This window comes from Anopheles maculipalpis, chromosome 2RL (genome assembly GCF_943734695.1).
Source record: "Anopheles maculipalpis chromosome 2RL, idAnoMacuDA_375_x, whole genome shotgun sequence".
Lineage (NCBI taxonomy): Eukaryota > Metazoa > Arthropoda > Insecta > Diptera > Culicidae > Anopheles > Anopheles maculipalpis.
This window is the reverse complement of record NC_064871.1, coordinates 28242229-28264029: the sequence shown is the minus strand read 5'-3', so window position 1 is coordinate 28264029 and position 21801 is coordinate 28242229. Positions and strand designations below refer to the sequence as shown.

Genomic DNA, 21801 nt, shown 5'->3' with positions numbered 1-21801 from the left:
CACTTGTGATAGGCTAGCGCTAGTATCATTCCAACGGTTTACCGGTTTACTTTCACAATGGCTAACAATCGAACAAAAAGCGTCCCCATAATACTAAGAAAGCTGATCGATCCGAGAATGCTGGTAATATTCTCCCCCATCTCTGTCCGGCTGGGGCTCATCCTGTGCTTGGTAGGATTTTTTTTTTCAAAGCGAACGCCACTTGGGCTTTCTTCTCTTCACTAAAACTCGCTCTGCGCGGCTTTTCATCTTGCGAAAGGGATTTGCTAAATTATGAACGCCTAATATTGATCCCAAGCAAGTTAAACACTTCAAGTCGCGCAATATTAGTTCCAACAAGAAGGTATGGACCCTGCGTATATTAATAGGGTTTTGCCGCGAAGTGCAAACATTTGCCATTATTAGATTTAAACAAAATTCCACTGAAAACAGCGCTCAGCTCAACCGGGATGGTGTGAATGGTTGCAGGTTGAAGGTAGGATGATAATTATGTTTGAAATTGATTACAAAAGTACTACATTTTTCTGCTAATAACTGTGCAACAGTGTACACGACTCAGCGAGTCACGCTTAACTTTGCAATTAAATCGGTTGACCGACACACCAAATTCGCACCACTATCAGCTGCATATGCATATGTTGTCCTGCGGCTTACCGCAAAAGATTTAGCCATTTTCTGTTTCGGGTCAAAATAAATTGATAGCTAACAAAAATTTTAATGCCAAATACATTTTTTTGTTTGCTATATTCGTGTATAATACACAAATTGGAAAACCGCGTACACAACATCAGAAAAAGAAAACAGGAAAAAAAACGCATCCACTATTGATGGGTCCCCGTACACCCCCCGGTATGTCATTGTCTATTACATTCTGCATAAAAATCGATAGCATTTTTCATCGTTTTTACATCAGATTCCGGGTTTTGTGAAGCCAATTGCACAGTACGGGCCGAACATAGCACAAGGGTAGGGAATTAATATGCACCTTTTCCTGACCCATGTAGTCGGCCGCATGGTCCCGATAGGATGTGGTAGCATACACACCTTGCCTGTTTTACCCGTGTACCGATACCATGCTCCACTATAGGTATAGCTTCCGGTGAATTTCCGCACTGGTGAAATATGGCACGTGTTTTTGCCCGGTTTGCTATTTGTATGAAATTCGACGAAAATGCTGTTGCAATACTTACAAAATTCAATGCCCGTTGTTTAAATACAAGTACGATGGGAAATGTTCAGTACGAACGCACCCCGATGTCCAAATGGAGCAGGATGAAATAATTAATTAATTTGATTTATATTAATGGTTCTGCAGCAATCCGCATCTCGGAAAATTATGTGCATGGGTTCGCACGACCGTTTGTGATGTACTTATTTAATGAAACCCTTTTTTTTACACTGCTCAATGTACCGAAACTGCTGTCAAATGTTTAAATATTTGATTGACAGCGAATGAAACAAACGTTCAACGTCCAATAACTTTCGTATCAACTTCAAATGATGCCATCGTTGTGAGTCATCCCCGATGACACCAGAGCCTAGCCACCCACAGAGGACACACTCTCGTTCAAACAACAACCCCTTGCGTTTTGACAAGTATAAACACGGCTAGCCCGGCTCGGGTGTTTGTTTAGTTCCTTGCGGTGGTAAAGGTTTCGAAGCTTTCGTTTCATTTGTTTGACATTCATCATTACCCCTCAACGGCATTGGGCTTTTGTCGGTGATTTACAAGTGTAGCAGAAGACAAACATGACCACAAGACAGGTCGTGGTGCATCGGATCGCTCGTGCAGTGTAACGCCACAACGCGCTCGCCATATATGATATGCCATACATTTGGACACGATAGCAGCAAAAGAACAAACGCACCCCTCCGAACATATCCATTATTGCATTTTTAAAATGGTGTCTGTAAAACAAAACAACAACAAAAAAGCAAAGCGATTGAGCCCGATCAATGAGACCGAGGTAAAAGATGGAACAAAAAGTGTCCGTTTATTTAAACAACAATCGGTCCACGGAAACCGGGCTAAGCGCAAACAGTGTCCCCCAACCGTAAAGGTGTGAGTAGTTAAATTGATGCTTGGTTTTCCGTTCGTTAACTGGTGAAAACTGGCGTAAAAATGAAGCAAACATATCGTCAAAAGTCATCACAAATTTTACTTTGAGAATAATAATACAAAATTTTCTACTGAATTGCGATTTTAAATAGGTTGGTGCGAAGAAGCAGAAAGCATTCCAGTTTCGTGGAATTTAGCCCAGTGCAACATAAACCCTTACTGGTCGGCTGTATGCACTTCCCAATATACCCGACAGCCGATAGCATTTGACCTGACCGCGTCGTCGGAAGAGTTTCATTCGCAGTTCCGTGGTTTGGGGAGGGTATTCTATTTAAATCTGCTGACTACAACTGTGTTGAGGAAGAAAACAAACGAAAAACGAAGCAACCATTGCAAACTGCCGGCAAATGGAGACCATTCGCGGAATCTATCTCTATCCGGATGACGGCAATGAATCATTGCTCGCTCGAATGCTGGTTGCGATCGGTTGGCGTGTGGGCAAGTGATTCACATCATACGCATCATGGTCTTGGGGGATGTAGGGATAAACCTTTTTTTGCGTCATTTGTTTACATGCGGTGGCAGACGCACAAAGAAACGTCAAACAAACATGTCACATGTAAAAGCTCTCAGCAACGGCAGAATAGAATGATGTTGAATGGCGAACAAATGGTACCATTTCTGTTGAAGATATGGATTGTTTGATAAATGATAAAATGTTATTTTAAAAGTACCCGAAGAAATCGATGATGTTAAAACTAATAAATGTAAATAGATAAAGAAGAAAAGAAAGAGCAAGTAGTTTATCAGCTCTTCGGTATATCTAGTAATATGAGATCAAAGAAGAATTTTAAACAAAAATTCTTCAAACATTTCTAGGATGTTAATGTGCTATGCAATGATCGAAAAATTACACATTTATTCACAATGCTGTTTGAAAATTCCCATCTCGTCAAAACTAATTTTCACCAACCGGTATGCCGAAACGCTGTTGTGCTCATCATAACGTCTTCGACGGTTGATTTTTAAAAGCAATTCGTTGAATTTTGCACACCCTCTTCCGAGTATTCCTGGGCGATGATGTTGGCGAGCGTTGAAACACACACACACAAGTTAAGATGCAACGTCCGAAGATAACACAGGGTAAACTGCTCTCGGAAAAAATACATTGAAACCCGTACGGAGGCGACGCGCCAATGCCAAATGTTTATAATGTATACAAAAAATACTCGGAATCATTTCATCCCTTTGATCGTGCGTCTGGCACAATGATTCATTGCGAAAGTGTAAGCAGCGAAATAGGAGTAGAAATAGGAAATTTTGTTCATTAAGGATTCATTTATCATTGCAATAAAATATTGTGCCAGGAAATTATTGAACTACAAAAAGCAGAAATAGCCTTCTTTAATGTCACAAAAGACAAGAGAGGGTTTAAAAACGGTTTTGTGCAAAAGATTTACCAAAAATATTACCAAAAATAGGTTAAAAAAAAAAGGGCAAACGCTTTTCGACTTACCATTCGATGCTCCGATAGCCTTTGCCGCAACAGTGCAAGCTTTTAAACTGCTTCAGCACACCGTACTCCCGGTCGGGAATCTCCTTCGTGAACTGTAGATGGTGGGTGTTGAGCGAATGTTCGTACCGATGCTCACTGCAGTGATTTTCCGCACTGACGGACACGGCAACAACGATGGATATACACGTCAGTAGCAGAAACCAGCAGGTGGCGGAAATTGGTGCGCACCGGCTGCAACCACTTTTCCGAACAGGCGCCATCATTGCAATCTTCTTTTTTTTTTAAATAATTTCTACTCTGTGTGTTTACACTTACGGCTGTTTTGTGCCAAACGCACTTGCACTTGTAAATGCACTGTACTTACAATTGATACGCTAAGTTAATAAGTGGTTAACGATTCGATTCACTTTTGCTAATGTGCTGACATTTTTGATTCCAACTTTTATCCACTTTCAGAAGGGCTAATAGGGAGGCTTTTGGGTAAGCTATTATGAATTGAAAATTATTTGCCACTTTCAGACGAAGCAGAACAGAATTTGTACACTTTGGTTTTATACGAACAACACACAGTCATGCACGCACCTTACGGTATGTAGCCGATTCAACCCGCTCGCTTTCAAACCCGCACCATTGCTTTCAAACCCAACCATACACACCACTCACAAGCCGTCCAACGTTTCCGGGAAACGATGAAGCATCATCAGGTGCAGTACCAGTGTTACGGGACTAATTATCACTTGATCTAGACTGTCCGGTTCACCAGATTGTTGCGCAATAAAGCGATTAATCTCGGAGATCCGCGATGAGAGAATAACCACCACCACCGTCGTCAAGGACAAGACAAATTGTGCTGCGGCTGCTGCTGCTGCTTCTGGTTAGAGCGATGGTTAGCTCCTGTTGAGGGAACTCCCTTAAGTCTTGCTTTCAATGGAAATCCGGTTCAACTTTCCGTGAGCTCTTTATCAAGACGTGGCGGCGCAGATTGATATAAATCTTGTAAACTATTCGGTACTGCTTTTTTTTAAATGTCTAAAAGCACGTCTTTCGTGTACCTTTTGTGATTGGTCCCTTTATGACTTTCGCTATTGGATGATGGACCAGCACGATATGTACCGATACGTTGACACACGACAAGATCACAAGCTGACAGCAAAACACACTACGATGATGATGGCCGTGTTCGTTTCCAGTAGCGTGGACAGTTGATTTTTCTTCTAGGAAACCAAGCCTGAATGGCGCTGTTCCGTTATCGCTTTAATTAGTGTCCAATGTAGCGTTGAAGCGCTCTGTAACAAGACACAAGGGTGGGGAAAAATAAAACATTTATTAGCAAATGTAATAGACGTTTAGTTAAGGAAATATTATGGCAATGCAATAAACGGCCGTACAACACCGTTGACATCATTTTTCTCTACACCACGAAAGGAATGTAATAAATTATTTCCGAAGATTTCCTTTTGCTCTTTCCACTTTAATACTGTTTCCAGGATGGATATTATTTTAATACGAAAGATTTAGCAAAGGACAGAAAATAGAAAGCGGAAAAAAGGAGACCACATCCAATGGTGATAACTCGGCGACAGACTTTTATTTTTAGCGATAAGTTTAAGCTAATTTCGTAACAAGGTAGCAGGAGTTGTATAAATAGGTCCGGCGGTAGCCTGCCGATTGACTACTGCAAGAATAGCAGGGAGAAGAGCCATAAACTTATGGTTTAAATGTACACACTAGCTAGCTTATCCCTCGTTTCTAGAACAGAAGCACAAATCATATTTCTAAGAATTGAAGAAAAAGACTGTATTCAAGTGCTTCTACAAAAATAACTTGTTAAACATCATAGAACATAGAACTTATAAAACAGTAGTTACATTTGCTTGATAAAGGTGGTGGCAAACGTTTGAGGCTATCACATGCTTCTTACAGTGGCCCTTTTGATATGCTAAAAAGCGATTGTTTCCTTATTTTGCAGTTTATTAAACCAGGCCCACTAGGTGGATTTTATGGCGTGCTCGTTCAGTTTTCCGACCTCATTCGGAACTTTTTCCAGCATTCAACAGCTCTTATAAGAAACTTCCTAGATTCGTATGGCAATCGTTCGCCCTTTTCCATAGCAAATGCGTCATCCAACTGGAAAGCGTTTTAGCTAGCGAGGTTCACAAAGCATCCCCTCCTTCCGCAACGGAACTTACGGTTTCCGATGTCAAGTAGTGTAAGTGACATGGAAAGCACATGACATGAGGTGGCTACCGATCCAACAAGGCGCTAGGGGTCAAAGGTAGCATCATGCGAGTAGCGTCATATTCTGTGGGTGCGGATGCGGAAAACATTCGTATCCGTGCCCCCCCCCCCCCTCTCTCCCCCTTCGTTACGGTGTAACTGGATGTGTCCGACCGGTATGTGTGTGTGTGTGTGTGTGTGTGTTAGAGTACAAAGGGAAGCAAATTTTAGACATTGTTGCGTGTGTGGTAATTTCACACTACACGTCGTACACCGACCAAAAACAGCCGTTGGGTTATAATCAATTCCGATGGTGCGCTTACGTGAAAGCGTAATTTTAAGTGCTTTTCAATAGAGACACAACTGAGTTGGGACACTGATCGGCCATGCGTCTCCTTCCTTCTAGAGGACGTTCGGATCAGAGCAAAGTACGCGGTTCTACCCCAAGATCGATAGACCTGATTTCCCGGAATTCAGACCGTCACACACGCACGCACACACACCATTCTTTGCCCGCAGCAACACACTACACACGTACGACGTACACACGGCGTACTGGTCGTACACAACACATCCCCATACACCCCGGAGGGTTGGGAAAGTCTAACAGGACGAAGGTAGCAGTAGTCCTTGGAATTCGAGGAATTGATACAATTTGGAAAATCCATCACCGCACACTTTCGCACGAAATACCCCACAAACTGCTCCCGTCCTCTTCCTCCTCTCCCCTGCCAGCGACTACTTTTCTTCAACTTCCCTACACGTTCTCATCTTCTCTTGAGGCTTATCGCACGCAACAGAAAGCAAACACACACACCGGGCACGCACACAAACAAACATACGAATCCAGTAGGAAACAATAGTACGCTTTACTCATGCCATTTTTCCCACTTCCCAACAGCGACGAGCGCAACCACCTACTGTGTTTTCTTGCTTCCTTGCTGCATAGCACACATACACAGTTGGCTTCAACTCTGGCACGAATGGAACGCTTCGGTTCATTTAATTCTGCTGATTAATTCGCTGAATTGCGCCTTTTTCGTCGAACGCACGCTCCGAACGGTTGCTGTGATCGAGAGGAGTCGGATGATGGATACGGTAGAGACCCGGTGACAGCTGGCGCCTATGGAGAACTAAAGTAGTTGCCCGAATGCAACCTTGCTTCCACACGCACTTACGCAAACAAACACACATACACACACACACACCTTTTTTACTGGAGTAGAACAACAGTTGAACGCTTGTTTGCTTTGTCACAGAAAAACTACCGTACCCATTGGCAGTTGAACGAGAAATAAACTGCGAGCAGCCTATGGCAACCTGCTAACATCCCAAATGCGTTTGACATTTGGTTAAAGAGAGCGAGAGAGAGAGAGAGAGAGAGAGAGAGAGAGAGAGAGAGAGAGAGAGAGAGAAAAGAATGTCTCACAAAGGATGAGTGTACGCGAAAGTGCGGTGGACGAAGAGAAGTACATATTGCAAAAGAAGTACAAAGAAACAAAATGCTCCACTAAAAGATTGATTTAAACAAAATATTAAATCGACGGCTTATATTTTGTAACATTATGTCACAGTTATTGGCTTCACCAAAAACCAAACAGAAAAACCGCTATACTTTTTTAAATACCTACTCACGCACAGCTTGCGCTTTTGAGCGGTTGGAGAGCGAGAAAAAGAGAGAATACGAATGAGATATGAAACAAATTAAATGTACAGTTGTTTAACCGAACTTTACTTTCTTTAAATCTTCTTTAAAATCTTTCTTTAAAAGAACTCAGCGTCACATTGTCGATTGTACTACATTTAAAATTTAAATCCCATTACAATCTTCTATTCCAGAGACGACTGTACCCGGTAGAATCATTCGAAAACTTGCACAAACAATTCTCACCCAAGTGAGAATGAAAGAGCAACTCACCACGGTGTGAGAGAGCACATTTGGCAGGCGAGCGTGCACACGCTCCATTCATTCCTTTGAACCGGTAACGGAAATAGGAGAGGACGTAAACAAAAATACCAGGAACTTGGGCTGTGTCAGCCGGCAAAAAAAGGCAAAAACCCCCGAGCGCGCGGTTTGCCATCATCATCAACGAACGAACGAAGTATTGCCGCACGATTGAAAGATGCACTCACACACACACACAAACACATACACGCTACAAAAGTGCAAGCACGCTGCTTGCATGGCGTTTAAATAGTCTATTAGTGCTATCTCGCTCTAACGCCCACACCATGTGGATTGTTTGTTTATGGTTTCATCGAAGCATTCATCCCGAACGTAAACAGTGGTGAACCCACTCGAGACGCGACATAAGCCGTATGTTTATTAGCATTATGTTCAAAGAAAGATTCCCCAAAAGTGATACAATGTTTTTTTTCGCGATTTCCTTTGAAATGTGTGTAGGAAAACACAAGCGAAAAGGAAACAACCAAAAAATTGCGAACCATAAAATCGGTTCGCTCAAAATGTAACGCAATGTGTTTATTTTCCGTCCATATACATAGAAACAATCGTTTTGCATATACACCCGGTTCACAAACGATTGACTGCGGCAAACGAGGGGAATAAAAATCCCATTTTGCAAATAAAACAAGGAACACTTCCTACCTTCCGACAGCGACCGTCCACTGCCAGCGGTTCATCGATTGGCGCGCAGATTTCATGGAAAAACATAAACTTTCAGCAAACGCGCGCGCCTGAAGTTGCGGTTCATGCACTCTCAGGAGAAAAGAAGAGGCGGTGGAGAGACGGTGTGCTGGTTTTCAGTGTCTGGACGTATTTTTCGCACGACGACCGACGCATCAAACCGCATGCGCAGAACGAACGAAAACCACCGAGTCAGCAGAACAATGCAAAAAATATACACAACGATGACTTGGCTGGCTAGCGGTCAACACTAGTTCCCCAGCGGTATGAATGTGACCGAAAAACGGTGCAGTTCAACGGTGCGCTAGTAGTCGAACGCAATTTTTTTTTTTTGTTTGGCATCCACTTTGTGGCTCGTAAATCATGGCAATAACAATGCACACTTGGGCGAGAGTAAAATGAACATACTTTGTAGCACCATCAGTCGGTTTCAGTCAGGGTGGGATCTTGAACAGAGTTTGAGAAGCTTCCTGGAAGTCGTTAGGAATTGAGGGAAGATAGTAGTAAGTTTCGTTACAGAAATTCCCACCGGAACAAGATGCTTCCCTTTTCCCGGGGCCCTCCAACAGCAATTTACTTTCTCCAGGGTCTCCTATGTCTGCTTCCAGGACTAGCGTAATCATCAGGAGTTTTTGGAGGATACAGCGAACCACAGACATATTCATACGACGGCGATCCTCAGAATACCACACATGGATCTCCACAAAGTTGCACAGAAGTGCTAAGAATCGATAACAACCACCGTGCACACACAAGTCCTACGTTATTCCGTACCTTGCATTCCGATTTCCATACTAATGCCTGGAATTCCTGAGCAAGCGAAGCAACAAGATCAAAGCTTCCAGATAAAACTGCGAATCGGAAGAAATTCGCAAAATTTCGTTTCCTTCTCCCGTTCTAACTCCACTTTGGTCCATTTGCGTCTTGTCCTTCTGGTGCTAGGAGTTCTTGGTTTTGTTTTGTTTTTCAACGGAAGATCCGTTCGGTGCGATTAGACCAGGTTGACTAACGAGACAGATGGTTGATTAGAATGGACGGAACCCAACCAACCTTACCGGGGGTCCTAGGGCGAAGAGAAAACACATACGCAGTATGTGTAGCAGTAGTAATGAAATTACAATGTTATACAGCATCGTACGCTTCAAATGGATAGAGAAAAGTGCAGCTGAACTCCCTCTCTCTCTCTACTGTACCTGTGGCACGGTGCAAACAGCATGCAAACGAAAAAAAGGACAACTTCGTTTAATGGCTTGGGATGCATTAACATGGAAAAGGCTTTCACTGCCACACACACACACACACACACACACTGCACCGGGGCGCTAACGAACATACTTTCCAACGAGAATGCGGGATCGTCCTTCCCGGAACGCGTCGTCCCTCTGGGCGTCCGTGTTTGAACTTCATCCTCGTACCGGTTTCCGGTGTTGTTTGAAGGATGCGAACAAAAAGCGTACTTCACCTTTGCACCATAACACGGGGAGAAAAAAAAAAGTTATTGAACGTCCTATCAAATTTTGATATCATTGAGCATAATTTCAACCGAATCGTATATTTGCATCCGAGGGTAGCATCAGCTTCAGCCTTGTATGGAATTCTGGCGAATTCCTCTGGGGTTGGATTTTTTGCTGTTGTTGTTGTTGACTATTTCACATATCGTGTTTAGTGGTACGGTGTGGAACATGCTGAAAGCAAATAACTTTGCAACAGTTATCAGTAACAAACTAGTGTCAGTTTTTGTGTGCTTAACTGATACATTTTCAAATTCCGGCAACGGTGAAGCGAAATAAAACTTCCCCGTAACTGTAACGACTGCAGCTGGCACTGGCTGTATCAGGGTTATTGTTTGGTGGTAGTTTATAAAAACATTTACCATCAAACGATCTCGTTTTTTTTTTCATGTTCAATGTGCTAAAACCCATTTCGCACCTTCTTTTCGTCCGTTTTTTTTTTCGAGTGGCCTTTCATCTCACATTCCCGCCCGCTTGTTAACAGACGCGTTTCGCTTTTGTTGCACTTTTATGGTTGCCCTTTGTTTTGTCTTCTACCTCACGTTTGTTCACGCTTCGTCCTTTCCATGCTGCTGGAGTTGCGCACCATACTGTGAGGGTGTGTTTTCACTTCAAAATCATTCTTTTTCCCAGTCCTCTTTTGTTGCAACAATCATCACAAAGTTGAAAGGACGGCTGGCATGCGATTCTACATTTCAATCGCACCCGCCACACACGCACCTACCCCCCCGTATCACACTTCTCGAGCCAAATGCTTCCAGGAATACATCGGAATCGGCAACGCGGTCCCAGCTGGATTAGAAGAGACAGAAACATATTCTTACGAATATCTTTTTTCCCCCTAGGGAAGAGAAAGAGAGAGAGAAAGAAAAAATGGACAAAGCAAACAATTCGGCACCGAACGGATGATCCTTTGCGTTGTCTTGGGCGTCCTTTGACAGAAGGGATTGGGCCTAAAGATTTGCGCATTGTGATTGAAATTATACTATTCATTAACCACCTCCATGGGGTCTAAATATTTGCCGCACAGCAATTTTCCAGTAGCGTCCTTGTTGCTGGATAATGCTGCATATGGCAAGAGAAAATGATTGAAGATTACTCCTCAAAGGACAGAATACAGAGCTTAGCCAGATTTTATTTGCAGGTGTTCATATTTGGCACCACAACTGCGATCTTTTTCTAAGCTACATTGGTATTGGATTATTTAAACATCAGAAATGAGAGAAGATCTTTTACAAAGAACAAAATCTTTTCATTTTGAAGCATTTCCTTGTAATTCCGTTTGATTTTCAATTAATTTATTTTCAACTCATTTATAACAAAAAGTGTAAAACATTTTTTACATCTACACAGCCTTCACGAATTGCATTCGAATGATTAGTTATCCATTCGTCGTGAGTGGATTAGTTTGACAGTTTATGCTTACAGTAATCGATACGATTGCGGTAAACATACTACAGCGTCAGAGCATCGCGATCGCAAGTAACTGGTCCCGAACCACCACCACCAGAAACCATATCGATCAAATCCTGCAGCGAAATGTCACCCAACATTTCATTGAGCATCGGCTTAAGCTGTTCCTCAATCAGCTGCGTAATTTGCTGCTGATTGTTGTTGATCAATCCCGGCACGACGCCCTCGACAACGCGATTGAACATAAAGTTAACGACTGGCTGCAGGAAAACATTCTTCACGTCAGACCGCACCGATTTGATTGTTGGAGTAATGGTTAGCTTGCGAATCTGCAGCTTGTCACCACTGATACCGATCGTTGCACTACCCTTCACCGTAAGACCTAGCGAAAGAAATTGGCGTTAAAAAGTTGGCACGCAGCATTCAAGCCGATCCGTTCCTACCTTTAGCATCGAAACGGAACGAGCCGAACCGGACCAGGGGAAGAAGCCCGATGAGCTTGGCCTTTGCCTTGTACTTTCCCTTGGTGCGGATTGCTCCGAAGTAAAACTCAAAGTCCATCTGCAGTTTCAGCACCTTGATGTCGATGTGCTTGATTTCGAACTCGTTCAGTCCCTCAACGACCATATCATTGAGTTCTCCACCGATTCTGTAACAACGCGGGGAAAGTATTACAGTAAAGTTCTGCAAGGATCCTCGGACATTGGATGTTTTTGATAGGCCTTACTGAAATAGCTTCTGGTTGATCTCCATCTCTAAGTGATCCACCTTGAGCGGTGCCAGTACCGGAATGCCAAGATCGGGATTGCCGCAGACCATCGACTCGCGGAAGCTTTCCAGAAACTGAATGACCAACTCATTCAGAGCGTTATCCCTGGGCTGAGCCATAAGATATTTTTCCTCCTGGAAATCGGCACTAGCCAACGTACAGGCCAGCACCACGGCTACGACGGTTAGCAATATTTTCATCTTTCCAAACTTGATTAGTCCACCCAGTTCACTCGACAACTTAACAAAACCCTCCGTCGGTTTTCTGTGCTCCACTCTTCAACACCACACTACGTACTCTGATGATTTGCCGTTGTCACTGGAGTGTTTAAATAGGGTTCGTTGCTTACCCTACTGCTCACTATCTAGCGTTCGATTCTTTATCGAGGCATCGATCCCACACGGCTGCAGGGAGTGGTTGCAAAACTTCATACACGAGAAATTCCACCCAGCGTAATCAATCCCGGTACTTAACGGTTGACACTATAAATGAGTGCGCATCGCTATCGAACAAAAATCTCCAGGATAATCCCGTACACATCTTGAACTATTCCGGGAGCTTTGCAGGAGGGCCGCTTGGAGCTTCGATCGAATTGAACCACAATAAAAGCAGCTACTGCTTACCTCCACTTCAGAACGCATTTGCAGGCTGAAATGCGCGTCCGCTTATCGTCTGTTGGTGGAACGGTTGTTCACGAACGGGTACACACGACCCATGTAACGGGCAACACGAACTTGACCGATAAGTTTACATAGCCCAATTTCAAGGATCGCATGATAAACAGGTCCAGTTTTCCGAGCGATGGAGGAGGTTTGCACAATCGGTTCGTCGTGTATCGTGCAACCTGGAGTGCAACCCAAACACAAACATGCACCGTAACCGATGGTGCGTATAAAGTCTTTGAAATGTTCGTAATCAATTAGTCAATGTCAATCGTTTGATTCGGCCGTGATGCTCCTACTTTGACTGATGGGAGCGTTTTTCGGCATCTCTATCTAATCGGTTGTTGGTTCATGGCTGCTGTTTCCGTTGGCTGCCTCTTTTCTAGTTTTGGCGCCATCCAAAAACAACTGAACACGTGCGGTTTATCGTCGATGTGGATTGCAACAAGGTCCATTGCAAATTATTCACTGAAAATTGTGCTAACTTCATTGCGAGGTATCTTCCTCTTGAAGTAAATCGTTTGAACTAATATACGCATATCAAATGAAATTAAAATCAAGCGTGATTTTAAACACTTTCATGCGTTTCCAAACGAGACGTACACTTAAGCTTAAGAAATTAAATCAGTGTTAATTCCGATTTTAAAACAAATTAATGCAACCGACTGCATCAATGTTATTGCGTTGAACGGTTTGTACGAATCACCCTGTACGAGTAAATGGAAATAGCACGCAAGCAAAGCCAAGTTGAGCGCAACCGTTGCATACAACTTCCTAAAGCCTTTCTACTCCAGAGGTCGACAATCAATGAAAGAAGCGTAGCTGAAATCAGAATGATTTTAATCACACAAAACATGAAACGCTAACCCAGTTGTAAATACTATCGTCCCATAAATTATGTTCCGTTCTCGATCATCTTCAATATATCTTCCACATCATACCTCCATAATATCTCGTTCAGCCTAGGTTTCACGGCGGCTCTAATTTGCAACGCAATACTGTTCCGATTGTTTTGCAAATATTCCGGAATCTGTCCCGAAAGTACACGATTAAACAGGGATGTATTCCAGGACATTAGCATTATTTTTTCAAAGCTAGCCTGGGAACTTTTGACGGAAAGAATGATATTCAGATCACGCACGAGCATATGCTTTCTCCAGATGTAGAAGTGAACTGTTCCACGCATATTAAGTGCTACAATGATGATGATAAACGTATGCATATTTTTGAGCTGAAATAATGCCTCTGGTTGATGTCTGGTTGATCGCTACGTACCGTATAGCTGTAGCGAATACTTTCCAGATCGATTGAACGGCATCAAACCGACTAATTGGCCATTTGCCGCATAGCGTCCAACCGTTTGCACAGACGGAAAGATCAGTTGGAATTCCAGCATCCGAGATGGAACTTGTATGTTAAGGTTTGTGATGTTAAACTGATCAAGTCCTCGGGTAATTCCGTCCTTTAGCTCAGCGTTGAATCTGACGAGATGGTAAATTTACAACAATGCAACGAATTCGGTTAGTTGAGTAACGAACAATAGACAAATAAATAAATACACGTACCTGAGCATATTGTTATTGAAATCTTTTATATGAAACCCTTTCCAAGCATACGGTGCCATTACGGGAATGCTTAGCTGTGGAAAGCCATCAGACATTCCTTGCCGAAACTTTTCTACCAGCTCTAGCACCGTTTGATTTAAATCTGTAGGCTGTTTTGCTTGCCGATTGTCACTTGTCACTGGTGATAAATGGACCACATTGTAGGATGGTGCAAGGATTGATAGGAGCAGAAATCCGAATACTGTACGACACATTCTGTACACTTGTTGTTGCACAATGAGTTCGTAATCACAGGCAGATTTATTTTTTATTCCGACCTAATTGTTTGTTTGATCAACCACGGTTGCTTTGATTTTCATTTTCGATCTGATCTGTCAACCAGCATGGCATCACAACACTTCGTGTTTTAATTGTATGGTTTATAAAACATCATTTGACTTCAAAATTGAAGAATTATGTGAAAACTATCTACTCATATAAGTAGCTATTTTTCTTCCGATACTTATGTTTTTCATAAATATTTCTTTGCAATAAGTGAATTAAAAAAGGTATCTTTTAACCTAAAAATAACGTTTATTTCCATGCACCTTTGGAGTTGCAGTAGTTGTTATTGTTTCCCTTTATGTTAAGTTTCTATTAAGAACTGAAATTGTTCCCTCATTCCTCAAAAATTTCTATTCATTTAGCGGAATCAATGCAAACAAATCGTCCAGCGTCATCGTGTTCAGAATGGAGTCAGCAATCGGTATGCCTACGCGAGAGATGATTTCTGACACCTCCGGTGCAAAGTTGATCAGTACGGAAGGGACCAGATCTTGAATGACCACGTTAAGCAGATCCGATAGCTCTCCTCCGAGCAACATTCCCTCGATGTTGTTCTGTGCGTAATGGAAAGAAAATTCCGTAAGTAAGTGGTTTACGCTTATCCCGCTTCACATTACTAATTGATACAACCTGCAACGAGCCAAGCCGCACATTTGCTTTCAGTTCCGGCATGTGCAGGTATCCGGACGGCAATTGGCGTAGTAAAGCCGTGCCCTGAATACGCAGATCGCGTGGCGCAACGTGAAAATTCCCAAACCCAAACACAGGAATCAGCCCAAAAACACGTCCATCCGCGTCGTACTGTCCGCGTGCGATCACGTCCGGGAAAAGGAAATCGTACCGAAACTCCATCTGCATGACGTTCAACGTAAGTGTGCCCTGGAAACGGTCTAATCCATCGACGAACAGGTTGCGCAAAATGGCAGTGAAGCTGCAAAAAGGGAAGTATTGCGAATTGGGGTACAACCGTTTTTTTTATGCGATCCACGAAGTCAAACGCTCGACCTCTGACCTACTCTAGCAATCCACCCAGACTCAGATCCACATCAAGCCGATCGGTCTGCAGTGGAGCCATTACGGGAATGCCTCGTTCCGGATCACCCGTTCGCAGTAGCTCACGGATATTCTCCAGCAGCTGAGCCAACGCCTCATCAAGTGTTGCACGTTGTTCGGGCTTCAAGTTATCCAGCTGCTTGGGCTGGCTAGGGATAACAGCAGCATTGCAGACAACTGCCAGCAGTGCTACTAACGGTAACACACGACCCATGTAGGTGTTTAAAGAACACTTCTGAAGCAAACTGTCACTGCCCAACGGGTAGGAATTTCGTACCAAAAGATGTTGTTAAAGACTGATGTTGGTAAATTCGGCGATCGTATCTTATATGAAGTGGAACTATAATCTTATTCTTTATCATAACGTCGACCGATTGATTGTGCCTCCGTGGGGGTCATAATGCGATAACTCAGGGCTTGTTTTTTGTACATTTGTACAGATAAACACAGGGTGACACAAAGGCTTGGTTTGAAGAAAAGAAAAACACTCGAACAGCTTTTAAAAGAGTCTGTTGCTGATAGAAATATTAAGAATTTAACTTCCACCAAAAGAATTTGTGCTTAGCACTGCACCATGATCATACGAACACACAAATGCTCGTGCCTTTAATCGTACCTCCAAATACGATTGTTTTGCGTTTATTTTGCTCCATAATCTAATCTTTGCTACCGTAGACGATTGATATCATGCTTGAAACGGTTATCAAAGTGAAGTTGTATTAAAAATCACTTAAAAACCTTTCCATCGGTTTCGTACAGGCAAGCATTGGTATTGGAGCATTAAACAAAGGAATTATGTACAAAACCACGCAAATCGCAGATGACAAGTCAGTGTGTGATAAAGTAAGCGTTATCAACGTCCCATATACATTCCGACTAAAAAGTCAGCTAATATTTATTTCATGTATTAGTTACTCATCATTCCAAAACAATGTCCTACCGGCAACGACACATCAATCTTACGGGAACAGCAAACCCATCAGATCCTCCATGGTACGAGTAGCAAGGAATCGGTTTGCGATCGGAATGATCAGCGCGTTCAGTAGATTTGTCATGCCGTCGGGGAAGTTACGCAGTACCGATGGTACAATGTCCTGAATGACGGCATTGAGCAGATCGGACAAATCACCACCAAGCAGCAGTCCCTGAATGTTGCTTTCAAGCGAACCGATCTGCAGGCTGATTGAGAAGTCGGACAGCATTAGGAAACCCTGCCCATTGTCGGTGATGGTAGCAAACCCGGTCGCTAACACATCGCGTGGCCGCACGGAGAAATCACCAATACCGAAGATCGGAATCAAACCCCACAGACGACCGTTTGCGTCGTAAAACCCGTTGGCACTGATCTCTGCGAAACGGAACTCGAAGGGGAAGCGAAGCGTTGCCAGATCGACCTGCAGCCGTCCCACGAACGTATCCAGCCCGATTATGTTCATCGGTGTGAAGCGAGCATCAAAGCTGTTAGACAAAATGAGAGTTTTGGTATGTAAATACACCAATCAGACGAGCCCATCGCGGCTTTTGCTGTTTCGTTCCTTACTCAAGCAGCCCACCGAAGCTGGCATTGATGAAGAGATCCGGATTGTGGTACGGGGCCAGTACTGGCATACCCGTTTCCGGATTGCCCGTACGCATCAGGTCACGCAGATTCTCCAGAATGCGCCGCATAATAGCGTCCAGAATGATATTCTGTCCAGCGACCTCTGGCGGAGAGTAGCAACAATCGAAACGATCAAGTTGGATGCTGCGGGATACAACTGCACCACACTCAAACACTCACCATTCACTCCGACGGTGGCCGTAAGGGCCATTAGGGCCACCACAATTAAGCCGGTACGCATTTTTTTTTGTATTTGTTCAGCTGCTTTCTAGAACTTAAATTTTCGAAGAAAATAACCTGTTCAACACTAATCAATCATAGGGAAATTTCGGTAAGCACTTACTGTTCCCTTCGACCGTTGGACAAATAAGCCGCACCGTGCGTAAGAAGGTAGCATTTATAGGTTGCCCCATTATCGGTTGGATATCTTGGTACGGTGATACCAGTAGCGCGTTGGCCGTGCTTACCAAGCTGATGATATTTTCGTTTTCGAGCCAATGGGCATGATTGCGGTCGGCTAGCAAAGGGAAAACAATTCCCTTCTGTGAGGTCAATAGAGGAATGGAGGTAGATAAGCTAAAGACGATTAAGACGGACGTCGATAAAGCTTAGTCTGGTACCGCACCTGGCCAACTGGACAATCGGTTAAAGTCTGCCTCTTTTTTCATAGACGGTGCACCTGGGCGCATGTTGAAGTAGACGGGCCCACGCGTTGTAACCAGACAATAGGCGGCTGACTTTCTCTGGTTTCAGAAAATTATTCCATATTCATTCATTGCTATGTAAAGCTGGCGAGTCGGATGCTTTGGTGGCAAATAAATCAAGCTGCCCAAATTTCCTGGCGCCTTCAGGCGTATAATTCTTTCTAGCTGTTTTCTGTCTACGTGTGCCGTTTTCGACACGACAAACTTTTACTATCTATTGCCAAAATTTGACCCATGTTGCTGGAATGACGTCATTGCTTTTCCAACGTGACGTCATTGATTCTGGTGTTGTTTTTTTTTTCTTTCATTGACGAGCAATTCAAAGCGGACCGATTGGTATAAACATTAATGGGAAATTGGAGGAATCTCGCGCTGCTTGGTGGTACACGCTTGTACAGATGTGCTGCAAACAAGGGAGATAAAGCTCTTTTACCAATACTTAAACACTTACCCCCCCATAAAAAGAGGGAGAGAGAGAGAGAGCTTGTGAGGGTCGCTTTTCATAAACAGGATAATACAATCCTGCGTCAATTTCCCCTCCTAAGCACACGCACAAATAGTAACAAGGAGAGAGAGAGAGGGAGAGAGAGATTTGAAATTCTCTCGGTTTTCATAAACATGTATACGGGTTATTTTATTTGCTAGTATCAAGCATACTTATGCTTGCAACTCGTTTAGGAGGTAATTCCACCATATGCGCCGCTTGAACGTATGTTGTGATTAGGGAAAGTTTATCCTTTTTCTACTAAAATTAACATAATAAAATATTTGGTAACATTTAGAACAGGTGACAGTTTCTTCTATGTCTGCTTATAACCGCTGGCTGGTACCACTAAAAGCCTGATATTACGCTTTCTTAGTAGACGTTCTAAAGCTCACATGGTATACTTAGCACATTGTAAAAAAAATGAATTGCCAGCAGAGCAGTTGTGCCAGCATGTAATCAACGATTGAAACCAGCGCTATAAACAAAACTCAAGGAAAAGCTCTATTTGCGAAACTGTACTACGACTGCTAAGTAGATGCATTCCTGTACCGGTTCGGGGAAGTAGCATTTTCTCAGCGCCATATGAAGCATATCCTACATGAGAGCTCATACTTCACAGAATAACTACCGCGAGAAGATAGTAGCGGTCCAGCATATTTAGAGGGCACATTTGGAATCGTGAATGTGTGTGTGTGTGTGTGTCTGAGTATATATGTGAGAGAATAGGGCACGAGGAATTCTGCATCAAGTACACACATTGGATGAACACAGCGAGCGCGAGAGCGTGTGCAAGCATTTTATTGTTTTTCTTGCCAAAGATTACAATTCTCCGACCGACCGAGCATCCGAATCCATACGCGCTACTGTTGAAGATCCAGTATGAGATTGAACTCGGTGCAAAGCGGTTGTGGGTGTATGCGAGTGCTAAAAGTACACGGTGCTTTGTGCTTAATGTTCATCTGAGATCTCGCTCTGCCAGATACCGATGTTTCGGTTCCGTTCCTAGTGTGGGTATCGGTGTGGCCAACAGCAAAAAAAAAAAGTATTATCCATCGCCAACCGTAGTGTCGCAGTTGTAGCTAAATCGCGTGTACTTGCACACCTTTGTGAAGTGTTTTTTTTAACTAGCAAATGGTAATGCTATGATCTATCCGCAGGTTGAGGGTTAATTTATTGCGTTTTGGTGTAACAGTGCTCGACGGAAGGGAAGTGTAAAGTTTGTCCTTTCCGTGAATTATTTACCCGTTCTGTGTCAATATAGGTCGCAAGGACAAGGAAGACCTATTATATCAGCAACGAGGAAGTCGATAATCCTAGCGTATTTTCTTTACAGTGTATCGCATCGTCATCGTGGTTTTGTTCTAAAAAGCTTATTGTAAAAACCATAATCATTCCATAACCTCGCAAGGCATCCCTATTGCTCGTGATCTCTCTCTCTCTCTATCTCTCTCTCTCTCTCTCTCTCTCTCTCTCTATGTCTCACTATCGCTCGCACTTGCTCCTTTGTTCCCAGTCAACCGGCGGAACGCTGCATTGCGAAGGCAACTATCTTCGATTGGAGTCTGCTGGGACTTTTACCCTCCTATCATCCTGCGGTGAAACCACGAATCACCTCGTCCAGCTCACATTCCCAACCTTCCCCCAGGCCTCCTCTTCGCCTGTAAGGTTGATAGTGTGCGTATCGGCGTGCGGGTGTCTGTGCACATACCGGAACGATACCCGGCGACAGTCTCTCCATTTCGCAGCTTCCTTTTTCATTGCGACGTACGAGCGTGTGAGCAAAGTTAAAACGTGTTCCTGGTGGTTTGGACCAACACTTCGGCCCAACTACTTCCAAAACTCCCAACGGTGTCTACTAATGGGTATCCACTCGTCCTTGATTGGACGGTGTTGCGGTACGATGAAGTACCTTCTTCTACCTTTGCTCTGCAACCACTACGTGGGAAAACCTGCTCGCGATATTTCCTGCTGCTTGATAATCACCGCAAAGATGGTGGTGACGTTGATGATGATTGTTGTTTTGGTGTACGGTTGGTTAGTAATAGCTCGTGCTTTTTTCACTGCACCTTTGCTTCACCATCATACCCAATCCCAACCTGGGTGGTGGATGAAATTATGCGGCATAGATCGAGCCGAACATAAACAACGTTTTTGCATAGCGCAAACACAGAGCAAACATCTGGGCGAGGAAGTGGCTGCGGGTGTCCTTGACGGTACGTTCTTGCGCGATGAACTGTGGAACCATTGCGCTAGTAAGAACACGCAAGTGTGGTCAAACAGCGAGGTAGTCCAGCTGTTTCCATTGTTGTTAGTATTTATTGTTGCATTTATTTGCCTTTTTTTGTAACAAAAATTAATTCTGAAGAGGGCTTTCTGTGAGTGAAATCATTTTTTTTAGTAAAAATAATATTTGGCAACAATATTGTCGACCCGTATTGTAGATTGCGAAGAGACACACGGTAGCTACACGGTCTCTACTAGCGACGCACTATCATCAGCAAGAAATCCTTCACTGCAGTAGTTTGCTCCGAGACGGTTTCATCTTCATCATCACGCGAAGGTGATGGCGTAAAGGTACGAGTAAACTTTGCTCCAATAAAAAAAAAGGAAACATCGTTACCCCTGAAACTCTCGCCACATGTGTGCTGGCTGGCTGCTGCTGGTCGCGCTTGCAAAAAGGCTCGTCTTTCGCAGTAGAGGCACGGTTACCAACACAGCCACAGTTAATCACTCACTGGGATGGTAGTTGAAAGTTTTTCTTCTCTCGGAATTTCGAATTTTCCCCACCGGTAGTGGCAGAGGAAGAGAGGCAACGGTTGAGAGGGTTAAGCGAAGCTTTCCTCTTTAGAGCGTTCTCTCACGCTCTGCTACTATGCTCATTTTACAACAGATTTCCCCTTATGTTTTTCCAAAGCATTTCAGAGCAAGGGAAAAGCCGAGATACGGTTTCACTCTCGGTATGAAAAGCGTTGCGAAAAACTCGCAAAGTTCTGAAATCGAAGAGAGACAGAGAGCGAAAAGTTGATAGAGAGACTCGCAAAACTGGTAGAAGCAGCAGTATCGTTGCTGTGTCACCCGCGGGTCAATCGTACGTACTTCGGGTGTCCTTTCCAGTCAGTCAGTCAGTCAGTCGAACAGTTGAACGGATGCGGTGTACTGTGCGAGCTGAAGCGACACTAGTGTGCATATATCGGATTGACGGGTTGCTCGTTTCTTTCCCCGGCTGGTTGGGTATCGTTGTGGGGCAGCATTTGACCCTGCAGCTAGAAGTTGT

The 21801-nt window shown here is 43.6% G+C and overlaps 4 protein-coding genes across 4 annotated transcripts in view; all 4 read right to left on the bottom strand.

The window, feature by feature from the left end:
- Window positions 1-3838, bottom strand: part of LOC126558578 (fibroblast growth factor receptor-like) — a 29956-nt gene extending 26118 nt beyond the window's left edge. Inside the window, exon 1 of the mRNA XM_050214614.1 lies at window positions 3576-3838. Within this exon, the coding sequence (XP_050070571.1) occupies window positions 3576-3838 (263 nt within the window). The remainder of the gene's footprint in view (window positions 1-3575) is intronic.
- Window positions 3839-11404: 7566 nt separating this feature from the next.
- LOC126565915 (uncharacterized) lies at window positions 11405-12332 on the bottom strand. The gene is made up of 3 exons (XM_050223123.1): window positions 12091-12332; window positions 11807-12012; window positions 11405-11745 (listed from the first exon to the last, which is right to left on the bottom strand). The coding sequence occupies exons 1-3, from the start codon at window positions 12330-12332 to the stop codon at window positions 11405-11407; spliced, it is 789 nt and encodes a 262-aa protein (XP_050079080.1).
- Window positions 12333-15033: 2701 nt separating this feature from the next.
- LOC126558935 (uncharacterized) lies at window positions 15034-15950 on the bottom strand. Its single transcript, XM_050215025.1, has 3 exons — window positions 15700-15950; window positions 15314-15614; window positions 15034-15237 (listed from the first exon to the last, which is right to left on the bottom strand). The coding sequence occupies exons 1-3, from the start codon at window positions 15948-15950 to the stop codon at window positions 15034-15036; spliced, it is 756 nt and encodes a 251-aa protein (XP_050070982.1).
- Window positions 15951-16695: 745 nt separating this feature from the next.
- LOC126558921 (uncharacterized) lies at window positions 16696-17579 on the bottom strand. Its single transcript, XM_050215011.1, has 3 exons — window positions 17517-17579; window positions 17277-17439; window positions 16696-17194 (listed from the first exon to the last, which is right to left on the bottom strand). The coding sequence occupies exons 1-3, from the start codon at window positions 17575-17577 to the stop codon at window positions 16696-16698; spliced, it is 723 nt and encodes a 240-aa protein (XP_050070968.1). The 5' UTR covers window positions 17578-17579.
- Window positions 17580-21801: the final 4222 nt, after the last annotated feature.